General features: G+C 34.5%; 1 protein-coding gene across 4 annotated transcripts in view; it reads left to right on the forward strand.

Annotated features, from left to right (window-relative positions):
- Positions 1-14560, forward strand: part of LOC135200074 (DNA repair protein Rev1-like) — a 690203-nt gene that overhangs the window by 619041 nt on the left and 56602 nt on the right. For all 4 annotated transcript variants that reach the window (XM_064228361.1, XM_064228359.1, XM_064228360.1 and 1 more), the window contains 4 exons: positions 8817-8935; positions 11137-11203; positions 11362-11970; positions 12701-12827. In XM_064228361.1, the coding sequence (XP_064084431.1) occupies positions 8817-8935; positions 11137-11203; positions 11362-11970; positions 12701-12827 (922 nt within the window). The remainder of the gene's footprint in view (positions 1-8816; positions 8936-11136; positions 11204-11361; positions 11971-12700; positions 12828-14560) is intronic.

Below are 14560 nucleotides of genomic sequence, written 5' to 3' on the forward strand. Positions count from 1 at the left end.
AAGCTTTTTTTTGTTTGTTTATTATAGTTAATGGTTACTTAATAATTATTTGAAATGAGTACATGTAATACATTTAATAAAGAAATTGTGAATTAGATATCTTAAAATATAAAATAAATCAGCCTGCCAACAAATACGTATTTTTTAGAATTCTTCTTCTTGTTTTATTATTACGTTACGTATACGTATGTTTCATTATAGCTGTCAGTAACTCGGTATCTTCATTAGGTAAAGATAGAATAAAGAATAGAAATGAATGGTTATTATACTGTTTGGTGGTTTCATTAGTTGAAGAGAGATACTAATGACAATTTATGGCTTACTGTGTGCTAGGAAAAATGATTGCTTGGCGCTCGTTCGATACTCGTAAGACGTGTAAGAGTTGAATGTAAACAATCGATTGGAAGGTTTGTTTTTTGTTTGTTTGTGTATTATAGTTAATGATTAATTAATAATTATTTAAAATGAGTACATACTGATTATTTATACATTTTTTTGGCATATTCTAAGCTTTTAGCTCTTGGGTTTAGATGTCAGAATCATAGACTAGGCTACAGTAGCAACCGCTAACATAGACTAGGCTACAGTAGCAACCGCTAACATAGGCTAGGCTTATTGCTAAGGGACATATGCTAAAGTCCTAATATATGCAGTAAAAATGGGGTTGAATATTACATGCAGTTGAATATTACTCAAGTATGTACAGTATTTTGCCTTTTTGGAGTCATATTTCTTCCGTCGTAACCCTAGAACATGTGTTTTAGGCCTGGAAATATAATTTACTGGGGTGTTTTTGGAGGGCTTGGAACGGATTAGCCATTTTACATGTAAAATGTGTTCCAAGATACGAAAAACTCATAATACGAAGGCCGTCTCGGAACGGATTAATTTTGTATCTCGAAGTACCACTGTATTTATATATGAAAATGATATTTTTTTCATTTCTGATGGTTGCATACTAAACTTCAGGCAATGACAAAAAAGGAGCCAAAAATGAACTCTTAATCTTGTAAATTAAGCATTCTGTGATTTTTTGAAAAAAACTTTTTTTTCCACTTCGGCGCTAACTCGCGAACGCCACCAGCATACGGGAGACACTTTCGGAAATACCGGCTCGGTGTTTAATGGTTAATACCTAACACAGAAACAACTACACATTTAAATGGACAGGTCATCAACACATATATACCAAAGGGTAGAGGGTCCAGAAAGGTGGAGACCAATGAAAAGAAAGAATATCCTGCCAAATTACACACTAAACACTGACAACTCCTCAAAAATAATTTATGTAATCAGTTCTCCACGTCTGGAGAATCACTCAGGGTGGTTGGGAAGAGGAATGGTTCCCAAAAAGCTGTGGCAGAGGACAAGAGTTCCACCAAGTCCTGCCAAGACTGCAGCAGTGCTAATGTAGCCGTGATCACTTTACTCCAAATGCAGGGGCAATACCTTCATACCTGATGACAGAGAGGTCCCCTAGATAGCCTAACTAAGCCAAGGGTTTCTGAAAGGAGCTGAAGAAAATATAATCCTGGAAGGGGGAGAATTCACTCTTCCCAACTCTCAAAATTCCACAAGATCCCATGATGCTTCAGCTACAGCAACAGTAATATCTTTCAGCAGCAGCAACAGCAGTAGTACCTTCTCAAATAAGGCTCAGAGAATGACTGCCTATAACTCCTCACGATGTTTCACACAACTCTGTATAATGAGGGCTTCTCCACAAACAAGCATCATGAAAAATAAGAACAGTTGTTAGTCAAACCACCAACATAGACAAGTAAACCACCAGTGAGGAGAAAAACTAAATATAATATAAATTTCACTTACACTAGAAATATAATAATAAAAAATAAAGACTGTAAGGGTACACCTGTTAGATCTTATTAGATCCGTTGACATTGCAAACAATAGTCTTTAGGAGTTTGTGTCTTGTAATCTGGATGTAGTGCTAAAATTGCTGTCAGGTCCAGTTTTTGAGCCTCTTGATGCAGTCGTTTAAGAATTTAACTAAGAAAACCATTTTTTAGTGGCCTTGGCAACTGCCAGAAGAGTTTGCGAAATTCATGCGATTGATAAGAGGGTAGACTTCTCTCAAGGTGATGTAACCTGCTCTTATACCCTTGCGTTTCTCAGTAAGGATCAGGGCTTTGTATTTTCAGCATTAAAAATCTAGTTAATGTTTTAGGACCAGAGGATAAAGATTTGAGTCTTTCCTTAGCCTAATCTTACCTTTGTGCCGCAAACGTGCAATCTACCCACTTGTTCACGTTCCTCAGTCCCATTATATTTCAGCTACAGACTGAAAAATGCCACAACATGACTTTAAAACCCACAAAATCCTGTAAGACAGAGCTCTCTCTCCTATTCTACCAAAGACCAGTTCTGTGTGTCCTCATCTCTTCAATGTTTCTTTTTACTTTTGTCACCCGTGGTGCTGCCATCTTGTCTTCTATGACATCCCAGGACAATTTAAATACTTCAAGAAATTTTCTAAAATTAAATACTTTTCCCATACATTGAACATCGCCCACATTTCACCATTACAGAAAATAAAGATAAAATAACTGACTAAACTGATATATTATCACAATTATCTGTTTCTCCCTCCCTTCCAACCTCTTCCTAACCTAATCCCCTCTCTTTCCTTTATTCTCCAACTCTCTACCCTTTACATAATTTCAACTATTTACTCCTGAAACTTGCTTTAATTAATACATCAGCTATTTGATCCTTTCCTTTATCAATCTCACCACCTTTATTTCCCCAGATTCTATTGTTTCCCATATTGCTGCAATATCTATTTTTAATCTCTTACTACTTACACCAGTACACTATTTTACTGCAGTCATTAGTGTTTTACTGTCAGTATTAACCAGAGCCTCTGATTTTTTCCTTCCTACTATCTCTTTCCACAAATGTTTGAAATATATAAATCCTTCTATAGCTTCCCCTACACTCAGAGCTTATGTTTCAATGGTGGGTTGTGCTATTCTCCAGGATTTTCTGGACTTCCACCTTATGGGACTTCTCTTCTCACCACCTGTCAAGGATATAACATAACCCAATTGAGTATAGCCATCCTCTATATTCCCAAATGAAGCAATCTGCATGAGCTTCCAAATAAATCTTTTCCTCCTCCAGCTCACTTATTGCAACTTCTCCTATTATGTTCTTAGTTTTTCTTACAATTTTCTTAAGCTTCTTCATATCTCAAGTCCTTTCTTCTTTAAAGGCTTTACTTACTTCACTAACATCATATGATATTTCTGCCATGGTCTGTAACGGTACCCACTTCAGTTGTCCTACCACTGATCTACTCTCTGTTTACTCCTTTTGTCCTAATACTATTACCTATTTACTCCTTTTGTCCTAACACTATTACCTGTTTACTCCTTTTGTCCTAACACTATTACCTGTAAATCAAGCTTCTGGTTCTCTTATAGAATTTATATATTGCCACTAATTAGGACAAAACCTATTCTCCTGCTCTACTATTATTCCTATTTACTTAAACCTTTGACTTTCATTTTCTCCTACTTGCATTTTCCCTTTCCTAGATCCATTGCTACAACTTCATTAAAAGTTTTACTCCAAGAAAAGCCTACTACTGGTTTAGCTGGGTTTCTTTCGTATCTTTTACATACCTCACAACTTGCAGCCAAGTCTGTTAGTAACTTTTTATTTCCTCCTTTTCTTTCTCTATCAAACCATCACTCCATTGTGCTTCCTCTGTTAGTTTCCATATTTTATCTCCACTTCTGTGACCAAACTGTAGATGTAACTTCACTATTGCACTTTAATTTCCCTCAGGCTCTTCCCCTTCCAAATCTTAGTAATAATTCATAATTCTTCTATCTTCCTTCTTATTGGTAATCTTAAATGACCCTAATTGTCTTCTCTTAACTTTACCTTCATTTCCCCTAATACTAAACTTCTACTGTAAAAATTTATTTTCAAATTTATGGTTTTCTTTCCTATTAGCAACTGTATATCAACTTGCAGAATTTCTGTCTTCAAATAAAACTTCTTGTTTTTCAATATCTCTGGTATTTCCATTACTCCTTTTGACCTATATGATGACTCGCTAAAATTAAATACTTTATTATACTCTGTCCTAGTAGCCTTCATTCTCCTCAACTCTTCCTGACTCAAACCCATGACAACATGTGCTAGTCACAATTTCCCACAAACACGATTTACATCCTGTGTCTAAAATTGCATCAACCTCTTCCCCGTGACTCTTCCTCGATTTTACTACATAAACTATTGATTCTGGCCCAGTTTCTGTTTTCTGCTTGTTTTCTTCTTGTTTTGTTTGTTTTCTTCCTATTTTGAAAATTCTGAAGACAATCCCTAGCCCAATGCCATTCTGATTTGTATATTGCACATAAAGTTACTTTTCCTTCTTTATTTCTAGGATTTCTTCCACCCCTATCTTGGTTCCATTTTCCCCAATATCAAATATTCTTTTAATTATTTGTGACACTTATATCTTTGGACACTTTTTTCCTTGGGTCCAGTGGTGGCTGATCAACAATTGTAACTCATACAGTGCACTTGCGGGGCAGTTTGTATCTTGCCTAAGGTGATTGTGTGGAGTATGGAATGAGTGAGATGACTGGTCTCTTTTTCTTTCACTTCTCTCCTTTCTTCATACCTATGGGCAGTTTGAAGAATAGACACATCATACGTTGGAACTGGCTTGATGCAGATGAGCAGTGCAGCCATACTGTTACAGCACTTTTTATGTTCCATACAACATACAAGTCTGCTTCTCAGTAGCTTGAATTCCTCACTCAAGCAAGGGAAGTAAGGAGTGGTGACAAACCTGTTTCTTGTGGTTAACATGGTTTGTTGCTTTAACAGAGATAGTTAATTTCTTTTTTACTTTTGTAGATGCAGTGAATCTGGACATGTTTCATCATATTCAAACCCAGTGGACTGCGTGTTAGATATCCACATATCTAACATTTCAAAGGCTTAGGTCTTCTTCATCATTCTCATCTCTAAGAAGAATGATCAGGTACCTGATCCTCCCGTCTGTTCAGGATTCTCATACCTCCCTCAAAATGTAAGTCTATCCTACTGTTAAGACCAAAGGTTTGTTCCACCTGGGGTCTTAACATTGACTGCCTACCTCTAGCCATCCCTCTTACATTTCATCCTTGGCTGGAAGAAAGACTGATGTGTCACTAGGTTTAGAGGTGTTCTCTCTGACTCAGTTTCATGCCAACTATGTATCGGATGCCAGATGCCACAGATTCTTTGCATTTGCATTTTTTTTTTATTGTTTTTAACCATTTTTCAGCTGGCACAAAAAGATTTATCCTACTCTTAAGACCTCAGTTATGTTAACTGTAAGAAATGCAAATTAATTAACCCTTAAACGCCTATTGGACGTATTTTACGTCGAGATAAATTGTCTTTTGGGTGCCGACCCGACGTAATTTACGTCGACATAGAAAAGTTTAAAAAATTCGTGGAAAAATACTTATAGGCCTACCAGCCGAAAACTTTTGAATCACGCGCCTTGGGGGATGCTGGGAGTTCACGGATCAAGGTGTTGTTTTGTTTACAATCGTTACGCAGGCGCGCAAGCGCGAATTTCTTTCTTATCGCACTAAAAAGTATGTGACACATCTTAGAAATTATTTCATCACTTTGACATAATTTTTGCACCATTCTAAATTAGCCATTACATGGAGTATTAAATATGAAAATGTGCGTATTTTCATGTAGAATACAACAAAAAAATACTCATGATTGTAGCTTTTATCAGTTTTGAAATATTTTCATATAAATAACGATAAGTGCCAAAATTTCAACCTTCGGTCAACTTTGACTCTACCGAAATGGTCGAAAAATGCAATTGTAAGCTAAAACACTTATATTTTAGTAATATTCAATCATTTACCTTTGTTTTGCAATAAATTGGAAGTCTCTAGCACAATATTTCGATTTATGGTGAATTTATGGAAAAAACCTTTTCCTTACGTCCGCGCGGTAACACTTCCGAAAAAATCATGTGTGTGATTGTCGTAGTGTTTGCACCATTTTAAATTAGCCGTTACATAAAGTTTTATATATGGAAATTTGCGCAATTTCATGCACAATACAACTAAAAACAACCCATGATTGTAGCTTTTTCAGTTTTGAAATATTTTCATATAAATAACGATAAGTGCCAAAATTTCAACCTTTGGTCAACTTTGACTCTACCGAAATGGTCTAAAAACGCAATTGTAAGCTAAAACTCTTATATTCTAGTAATATTCAATCATTTACCTTCATTCTGCAACAAATTGGAAGTCTCTAGCACAATATTTCGATTTATGGTGAATTTATGAAGAAAAAAAATTTTTCCTTCGTCCGCGCGGCAACTTCCAAAAAAATCATACGTGCGATTGTCGTAATGTTTGCACCATTTTAAATTAGCCGTTACATAAAGTTTTATATATGAAAATGTGCACAATTTTATGTAAAATACAACTAAAAATAATTGAAGGTTGTAGCTTTTCTCATTTTCGAAATATTTGCATATAAATCACGATATATAGAAAAAAACCACGTTCGGTCAACTTTGACTCTACCGAAATGGTCGAAAAACGCAATTGTAAGCTAAAACTCTTACAGTCTAGTAATCTTCAGTCATTTATCTTCATTTTGAAACAAATTTGAAGTCTCTAGCACAATATTTAGATTTATGGTGAATTTAAAAAAAAAAAGAATTTCCCTCCGCGCACAGATTCTCCGCCGCAAATCTCCTAAATGCGTACGTTGCATTCTCGGAACACTTGCTCCGTTTCATATTAGGCATTTCATAGAGTTTTATATATGAAAATGTGTGCAATTTCATGTAGAATACAACCAAAAATAATTGAAGGTTGTAGCTTTTCTCATTTGTGAAATATTTGCATATAAAAAAAATATATAAAAAAAATTCGAAATTCGGTCAAATTTAACTCTTCTGAAATGGTCGAAAACTGCAATTGTAAGCTAAAAATCTTACAGTATAGTAATATTCAGTCATTTATCTTCATTTTGAAAAAAAATTGGGAGTCTCTAGAACAATATTTAGATTTATGGTGAATTTTTGAAAAAAAATTTTTGTACATCCGCTCGTTATAAATTCATGCATCATTTTGTGATGATATTTTCTCTGTGTTGCTTTGAACGTTTTACAATGTGTTAAATACCAAAATGATTGCAATTTAGTGTACAATACAACGAAAAAAAATTATCTCGGCTTTAACCATTTTGCTCACAGCGCGATTTGAATACAATTATATATGAAATTTTGTTTTGGCGCTATCATGTATCGCATTATTTGTATATGATAATGTTTTTCATTTCTGATGGTTGCATACTAAACTTCAGGCAATGACAAAAAAAGGAGCCAAAAATGAACTCTTAATCTTGAAAACTAAGCGCGCTGTGATTTTTAACAAATATATTTTTTCCGCTTTGGCGCTCACTCTGAGACCCCATAGGCATATGGGAGACGTTTTTTATTATACCCCTTAGGCATTTAAGGGTTAAAAAATTTTAATTGTTTATAATTTTTTATATATACCTACCAAGTAATTACAGAATGGGAGCCAGTATTTGTTCAACTCTCCCTCACATTCTCACATTACAGTAATTTTTTAATTTACTATGAGGTAGAGTGCTTCCCCACCTTTATGTGATATTAGTTTCAGAACCTGCCATGAAAATGCAAAACTGCAGGAATTTAAAAATCCCCTCTAAAAATTCTTATAACTGGCATATAACTGCCAAATACCCAGTACCCCATAAACTAAAATGCTTTAACTGTCTATTTTAACATTTCACTGCTTAATTTGATAGTTCAAGCAAAAATATACCTTAATTATCATACTAAAACCATTTTATATCATTTCAAACAAAAATACACCTCAAAGTATCATCCATAAACATCCTAAGACATCTTTGATTAGTACCATTTTACAACTGTTACTCTTAAGTATATATGCCCCCTAAAATCCTTATAATAATGATTTACTCATTTTGAAATATTAATATTAATGTAAACAGCAAAATATCTGTATAATGTTTAATACAAATTAAATAAACCAGTCTTACAGAACGTTTGACAAATAATCAAGTTACCCCTGTACTATATATACGTATAAGCTCTTTTCTCTCAAAGTACTGAAACATTAATCCTTTTAAGATTATCTCTAATTCACTTTTTCTTTCTAACGACACTGTTTATTCACCAATTACTGTATTTTGACTATTTGAATATTTTAAATATTGTGCAATATGCTTTATTATAAAAAATCATTACAGCAACATAATTTCAAATACATCTTACATGAGAGAGAGAGAGAGAGAGAGAGAGAGAGAGAGAGAGAGAGAGAGAGAGAGAGAGAGAGAGAGAGAGAGAGAGAGAGACCTATGTATTATGCTCAGTATGGGGCATAACCAGGAATGACCTTAATAGATGCATAACTACATTATAAGTACTATGCTGTAAATAATTTTGATCATAAAAATCAGTATTTAGTCACATACACAATATGAAAATATACAGTAAATGGTGAATAAATAGTGTTTCTCTACAAGAAAAAGCAAATTATATTAATTTTAGTGATATGGTCAATAGAAAGAATCCATAAGTTAGTGAAAGTTCCCCGTGGAAAAGTGAGTTATGTGTTCCACAAAAATCTGCAACAAAGTGGACCGCGGAATTGTGAAACATGTAAAACGGGGGAGCACTGTATTCTATTTTAAATATTGTAGGTTACCTTTATTATTTCACATGTAAAGCTGTATTATTCGTGGTTCAGATTAGAGCCAAAGATGCTCCTGTTGAGACTGCAAAGTTTATGGGACATGGAGTTTGTGACAACATTGCCAAATCTACTTCTTTGGGAATTGCAACATCATCAGCATCAACCATTGAAAGGTAGGGAGCATAAGGGTGTTTAGAATGAGTAAACGTGATGAAGGTGATAATGATGGTAGTAGTAGTAGTATATGAATACAGCAAATAGGATTTTTTCTTGTATGTTCCTGGTATCTTATCAAGAAATCACTGAGAACTGAAGATTTTTTCAAATTGAAGCCAGCACTCTTTCTCTTGGTAGATATGTTGAAATGCCCTTGCAGCCATAAGTCAAACAAGTGGTGGAGTATGTGAAAATCAGATATCACACACAAGCTATTAAATCATTAAAATTATGAAATGCTAACATGAACATGTCTACTATGAGATTCAGGGCCTCTGTAACACAGTTTTTTCGCAATAACTTTTTATCTATGCATTTCATAAATATAACGCTTATTCAGAATACATATTATATCAACACATAAATTTTGAGTGTATTCTGCACTACGTAGGTTGAATAAATTTGGTACTTATAATGTAAAAGTGACCTTTTTTGAAGACGGGCCAACTTACTCAGAGAAAAGGTTTCGAACGCACTCGTTACGTAACTTATGACATCATTTCTTCCCTCTTTCTCAATGGATGATTGGCTATACGTAACGAAGGCTAAACCTCTGGCAACAATGACATACAAATTTAAATACAAGCAAAGCAGTACACCTTTATGAACTCTGGAACCTCTTTACTGATAATTGTCATAAAGAACAAACCAACAAAATATGTTAATAAATACAAAAACACTTCGATTATTAGTCTAACTCCCAAAATAAGTTTCCAAAGAAATTACAGTCTACTTTATAGGTCACAATCAGATTGACAAGATGTAGGGAATAGTTGGTAATTACCAAAAACATAGAAAACAAGCTTGATTTGATAACTGCTATATCCAATGTCAAGCAATATTTATTGGCTATCTACCTATTTACTGAAAAAAAATAGCCGGTACCGTATATTGGCTTTAAACTTTCACCAATAATTATCGTCAGCAGAATGGTGACTTCATGAGGCTCCACCCACTTTCGCCTCGTTATAATTCAGGATAACACTGAAGGCTACCATGGGCATTGTTGGATTAGAAAATTTAACTTCTGGCTATAAAAACTAATTTCTTGAGTAGTTGTAAGAAGTGCTAAATGATCCTCAAGGATCTCAGCAGTTGGTCTAAACGTTTAATTCATGTATATTACTGCTATACTGTTGCGGCACTACTGCTACAGTAGTATTACTACGTTAGCACTGATACCCCACCCACATCTATGTATCGTTCCGCCATTCATAAAGTCTTTGGGTTTCAGAGCCGATGGACTTTCTGTCTGGTGGATGGGCGGGGCAACATTTAGTCAAAAGGTGTTTGTTTACCTTGCTTACGTAATGAATGTTTTTCGACTGTTGGCTCGTAATCATTGGCCATGGTGTCGGCTAGATCATTTTTACTCTATAAAAATTAAAACTATCGGGTTTAAGTTATTGATAATACTGACCAAATTTGTGTGTGGTTGTAAAATATACATATGTCAACTTTCAGCTACATCCGATGCTTTGACAAGGAGCAAAGTCCAAAAAACCGTGTTACCGAGACCCTGAATCTCATAGTAGGTAGGTTTATGCAATGCATGTTCAAGTTTTTCTGAGATTGTATAAAATTGGCTTTCCTATTGTTATGTGTGTAGTATACATGAATAAGGTTAAATGTTAAAAGTATCTAGAAGTAAAAGTGTAAGTAATTGAAAGTTAAATTATTAGTGTTATGTATCGTTCTAAGATACTATTAATAAAATGGCACCAATACATGACAAAAATGTTGTTTAAATGAAGAATGATAAGTTATATGTATTTTATAACTAAATTATATATTGTTACTCTTGATTTTATATATTCCTGTATATACTATTTGTTACCATAGTCATGTTGTACTGGTATGTAATTATTTGCTAAAAAATTAGAGAAGTGTAGCCATTCTTGAATAAACAGGTATGTATCGAAAACCATTTGTTCGTTGTAAAAATGTTCCAAGAGTGATTTTATATTACACAAATATTAAAAGTATAATTGGGTTACTGTATCTTGTAAAAAATGAAGATAAATGTCTAGATACTGTTGGGTTTTGAGAATGTATACTTTTATATAAGTATAACTAAAGAAGTGGTTGTTTCCATGTATCCTTTATTTTTTCAATTTTAAAGCTTAAATCTCATATTCCTTTTGTCTACTTATTTTAGAGAAGTAATGATGTTGCTCCGCCAAATTAAAGTACCTCCACAAGACTTCCGAGGTGTGGGAATACAGGTTAGGGTCTCTTACAAGAGTTATGTGCATGAGGATCATGATTATTTTATTTTTTATATATTGCATTGAGATTATAATACATACCATGTTTTGAAATAATTTTTTTGTCACTGAATTAGTCAAAAAAATTGCAGTACTGTACCTTGATGTGTTTTTAGGTGTCAAGGTTAGAGGGGCATCATGGTTCTGGTGCAACTTCTGGCAGTGCTTCAATTAAGAGCTTTATGCTGTCTGCTAAGGCAAAGCATAAAAGCACTTTGCCCTGTGGTTCAGAAAAGAGGAAAGAACAAGGATCTAGCTCGCCTACCAGTACAAATCTCACTGCTGTAGATAGAAAATTGAATTCTGAAGCTGAACCAAGGAAAAATCCTCAGTCTCCTACAAGTATGCAAAAATCTACAGCTTCAGGATCTGTGGAACCTTTGTTGATAAATTATAAAAGTTCTTCTGCAGATAAAGGAACAATTGACTTGGAGGTGTTAATGGCATTACCTGAGGATATGCGGGAACAAGTAATCGCTGAATACCGCCAGCAGGGATATGTAGTCCCTAAGTCTGTTAAGGCAGTGAATAGTTGTGTTCCACAGCCTGGCACATCTCATTCCTTGAATGAATTTAATTATGAAGGGTGTGTCAGAAGCCAGGATCAACCAGAAAATACCAGAGAAGGTAGCTTAAAAACAATTCAGGAGAAAAAAGAACCTTGTCCATCAACTTTATCTGAAGCTTTAAGTGATGATGAAGCACAAGTAACTAGTTTTTCTCAAGTAAGTTTGTGGATTCTTTGGTGTTGTAATGAAAGAAAATTAACCCTAGTAAAGTTCATAGTCTAGGCGATTATTGAAATATGTATAAGATCAGTAATTTACTCTGAAGTGTTTACTTTATGAGTTTTGAAATTTTCTTGAATTTTCCAGTGTCCCTTTTAGCTTTTCCATCCCTTGTATACCATTTTGTCAGTACATCCTTGTTGTATATGCTCAGGATTACGAAAAATTTTGTAACCTTCATACCATGTACGTATACATATTATATTATGAATATGATATACGTATTCCTGCTGTTCTTATTTATATGTTGCATCCTGAACACACCATTTCTTCTCCCTTTTCATATCTGTTTCAGGAGGATGATAGATATGTTGAGACTGAGCTTTTCTTATTTGCCTAAAATGAATCAAATTCAACAGATTTTAGTTGTAGGCTCTACATCAGAGTATGTGCTGAAACTATTGTGGTAAATCTTGTACAGCTGTGTACTACATATGGGTAGGGTATAGAGTTACAATGATTTTGATAAGGAAAATTTGTGTATCACTAAGTTTTTACTAAAATATATCTTGATATTGGACACTATAGTGGAAATAAGTGGGTTGAGTCATAACCCTGGTAATTACATCAGTACCTTAATGACTAATGGAGGTGATAACAGGAACACTGTTTCTTATTGTTATTCTGATAACTAATATGTGCAACTGAAGTAGAAATTCAATTTCAGGTTGATTCCAGTTTTCTTGCTGCACTTCCTGCTGAGATGCTTGAGGAATTACGCATGGACTTTGAACACAAAAAGCGTCTTGCGGTAGGGCCATCATTATCACATCCTCAGCAACACAAGCAACCAGGTAATCTTTCTTAAGGGGACCGCCTCAGTTGTGGGGGAGGGTATCGAAATATTGCCTGGAGCAATTCTGTTTTGCTACCCATTTATAAGTCACCTAATGGAAAGTTACTACAAAAAGTTTCATAAATTTCTATCCATTCGTTTTTTTTATATTAATTTTTTTCCAGATTTTTAGATGCATTGCTTTAAAACCCTAAGGCTTCCTTAGTTTTGAACTAAATTTTAATAACTAAAGCAATTAATACTCACAAAGAGTTGCTGTATCCAATGAATTGAGAAAGATTAAAAAATAAATAAATAAAATAAAAAAATTCATTGATATAAAAAAAATATTTTTTTATTTAATTACTTAATTCAAAAATTCATAAAAAATAGAAATTGGAATAATTTGAAAATTCTTCCAATTCTTTTGATGTAGAATTTATCAAGGATTTCAGTGGTATTTGAATTTTGAAAATAGGACTACAAATAAAAAAGCCTTAGGGTTTTAAAGCGACTCATATACTGAAAAACATAGCTTTAAGATATCGCGTGTTGAAGTTTGCGTAATGAAATTCTCAGTGAAAACCGTATAGGCATCAATAGAAAAATTTACTTAAGCTTGATTTTCTTATTCTAACGGCATACTTCTATGGTATCTGGTCCCCCCCACTTTAAAAAGTTATATTAAACCCCCCCAGGGGGTGGGTATCATGAGGCACGACCCCACTCATTGTCGCCAGCTGGGCCTGGGTGAAGAATGCACATGCTTCACCTTGGTGTTCTTTCTTGTTATCTTTCTAAGTCTTTCTTTCAACCTTTCTCTAGCTAATGTACGCTTTCTTGACTGCTTCTTCCTTGGCATTTTGATGACTAAACAAGAAAAAACTGACTTCGATATAAAGAATACTTGACAACTCCGGCTCAGAAGTGAATGGTATAGTTACATCAAAGGTATGCGGGTTACTGATGTGTTTGTGCAGCTCAGTTGCTCCTCCTGCCTCTCCGCTTCAGAAAGCGTAGGATGGGAAAAATGTCGTACAACAAATATGAATACCTATGGAAAATTTATGTAAAACGCAACGGAACGAAAGGATATCAAAAAATCATATTTTTTGTTATTTTTCATTGCAGAAACTTTCACAAAAAATCATTTTTGATCCACGTACAGGTTAGCTAGAGCACTTAATGTTTTACGTCTGGCTGTGGCACACATCAATGTTACCAGAAATGAGTAAAACACTATTTCGCCCACTGACCTCAAAATTGTTGTATTTCAGGCCTCCCAACTGAGGCGGTCCCCTTAAATTGATCAAACTATCATTATACATGGGTATCACAATCAAGCTTGACACATAAGTTTTCTTAGATTAACAAACTCTGTCACATTTCTAGGTGTCAGGGTGCAGTTGAAGGATTTGTTCTTGAATAAAACATGAAAATTGGAGCAGGGTGAAGTTGAAAATGTTGATCAGCTAAGTGGAAACGGAGGAGAGGGAACAAATAGTAAGAAAAGGCAGTTAGCTATTTAGCTGGGCCATCTACAGTGGGCAGTGAAAGGCACACTGTAGGTAGTACCTCCACTCCTGTAAATAGTGGATGTCAATGCATACATGGTGGAAAAAAAAATCACAAACAATCCTTACGTGTTACTGCATTAGAAAAATAGAACAGGAAGCATTCATGAAGTTGATCAACTGATAACATCACAGGAAGGAAATATTATTCCACCAACATTGTTCAGCTGATGCCACA

This window comes from Macrobrachium nipponense, chromosome 26, assembly GCF_015104395.2.
Source record: "Macrobrachium nipponense isolate FS-2020 chromosome 26, ASM1510439v2, whole genome shotgun sequence".
NCBI lineage: Eukaryota > Metazoa > Arthropoda > Malacostraca > Decapoda > Palaemonidae > Macrobrachium > Macrobrachium nipponense.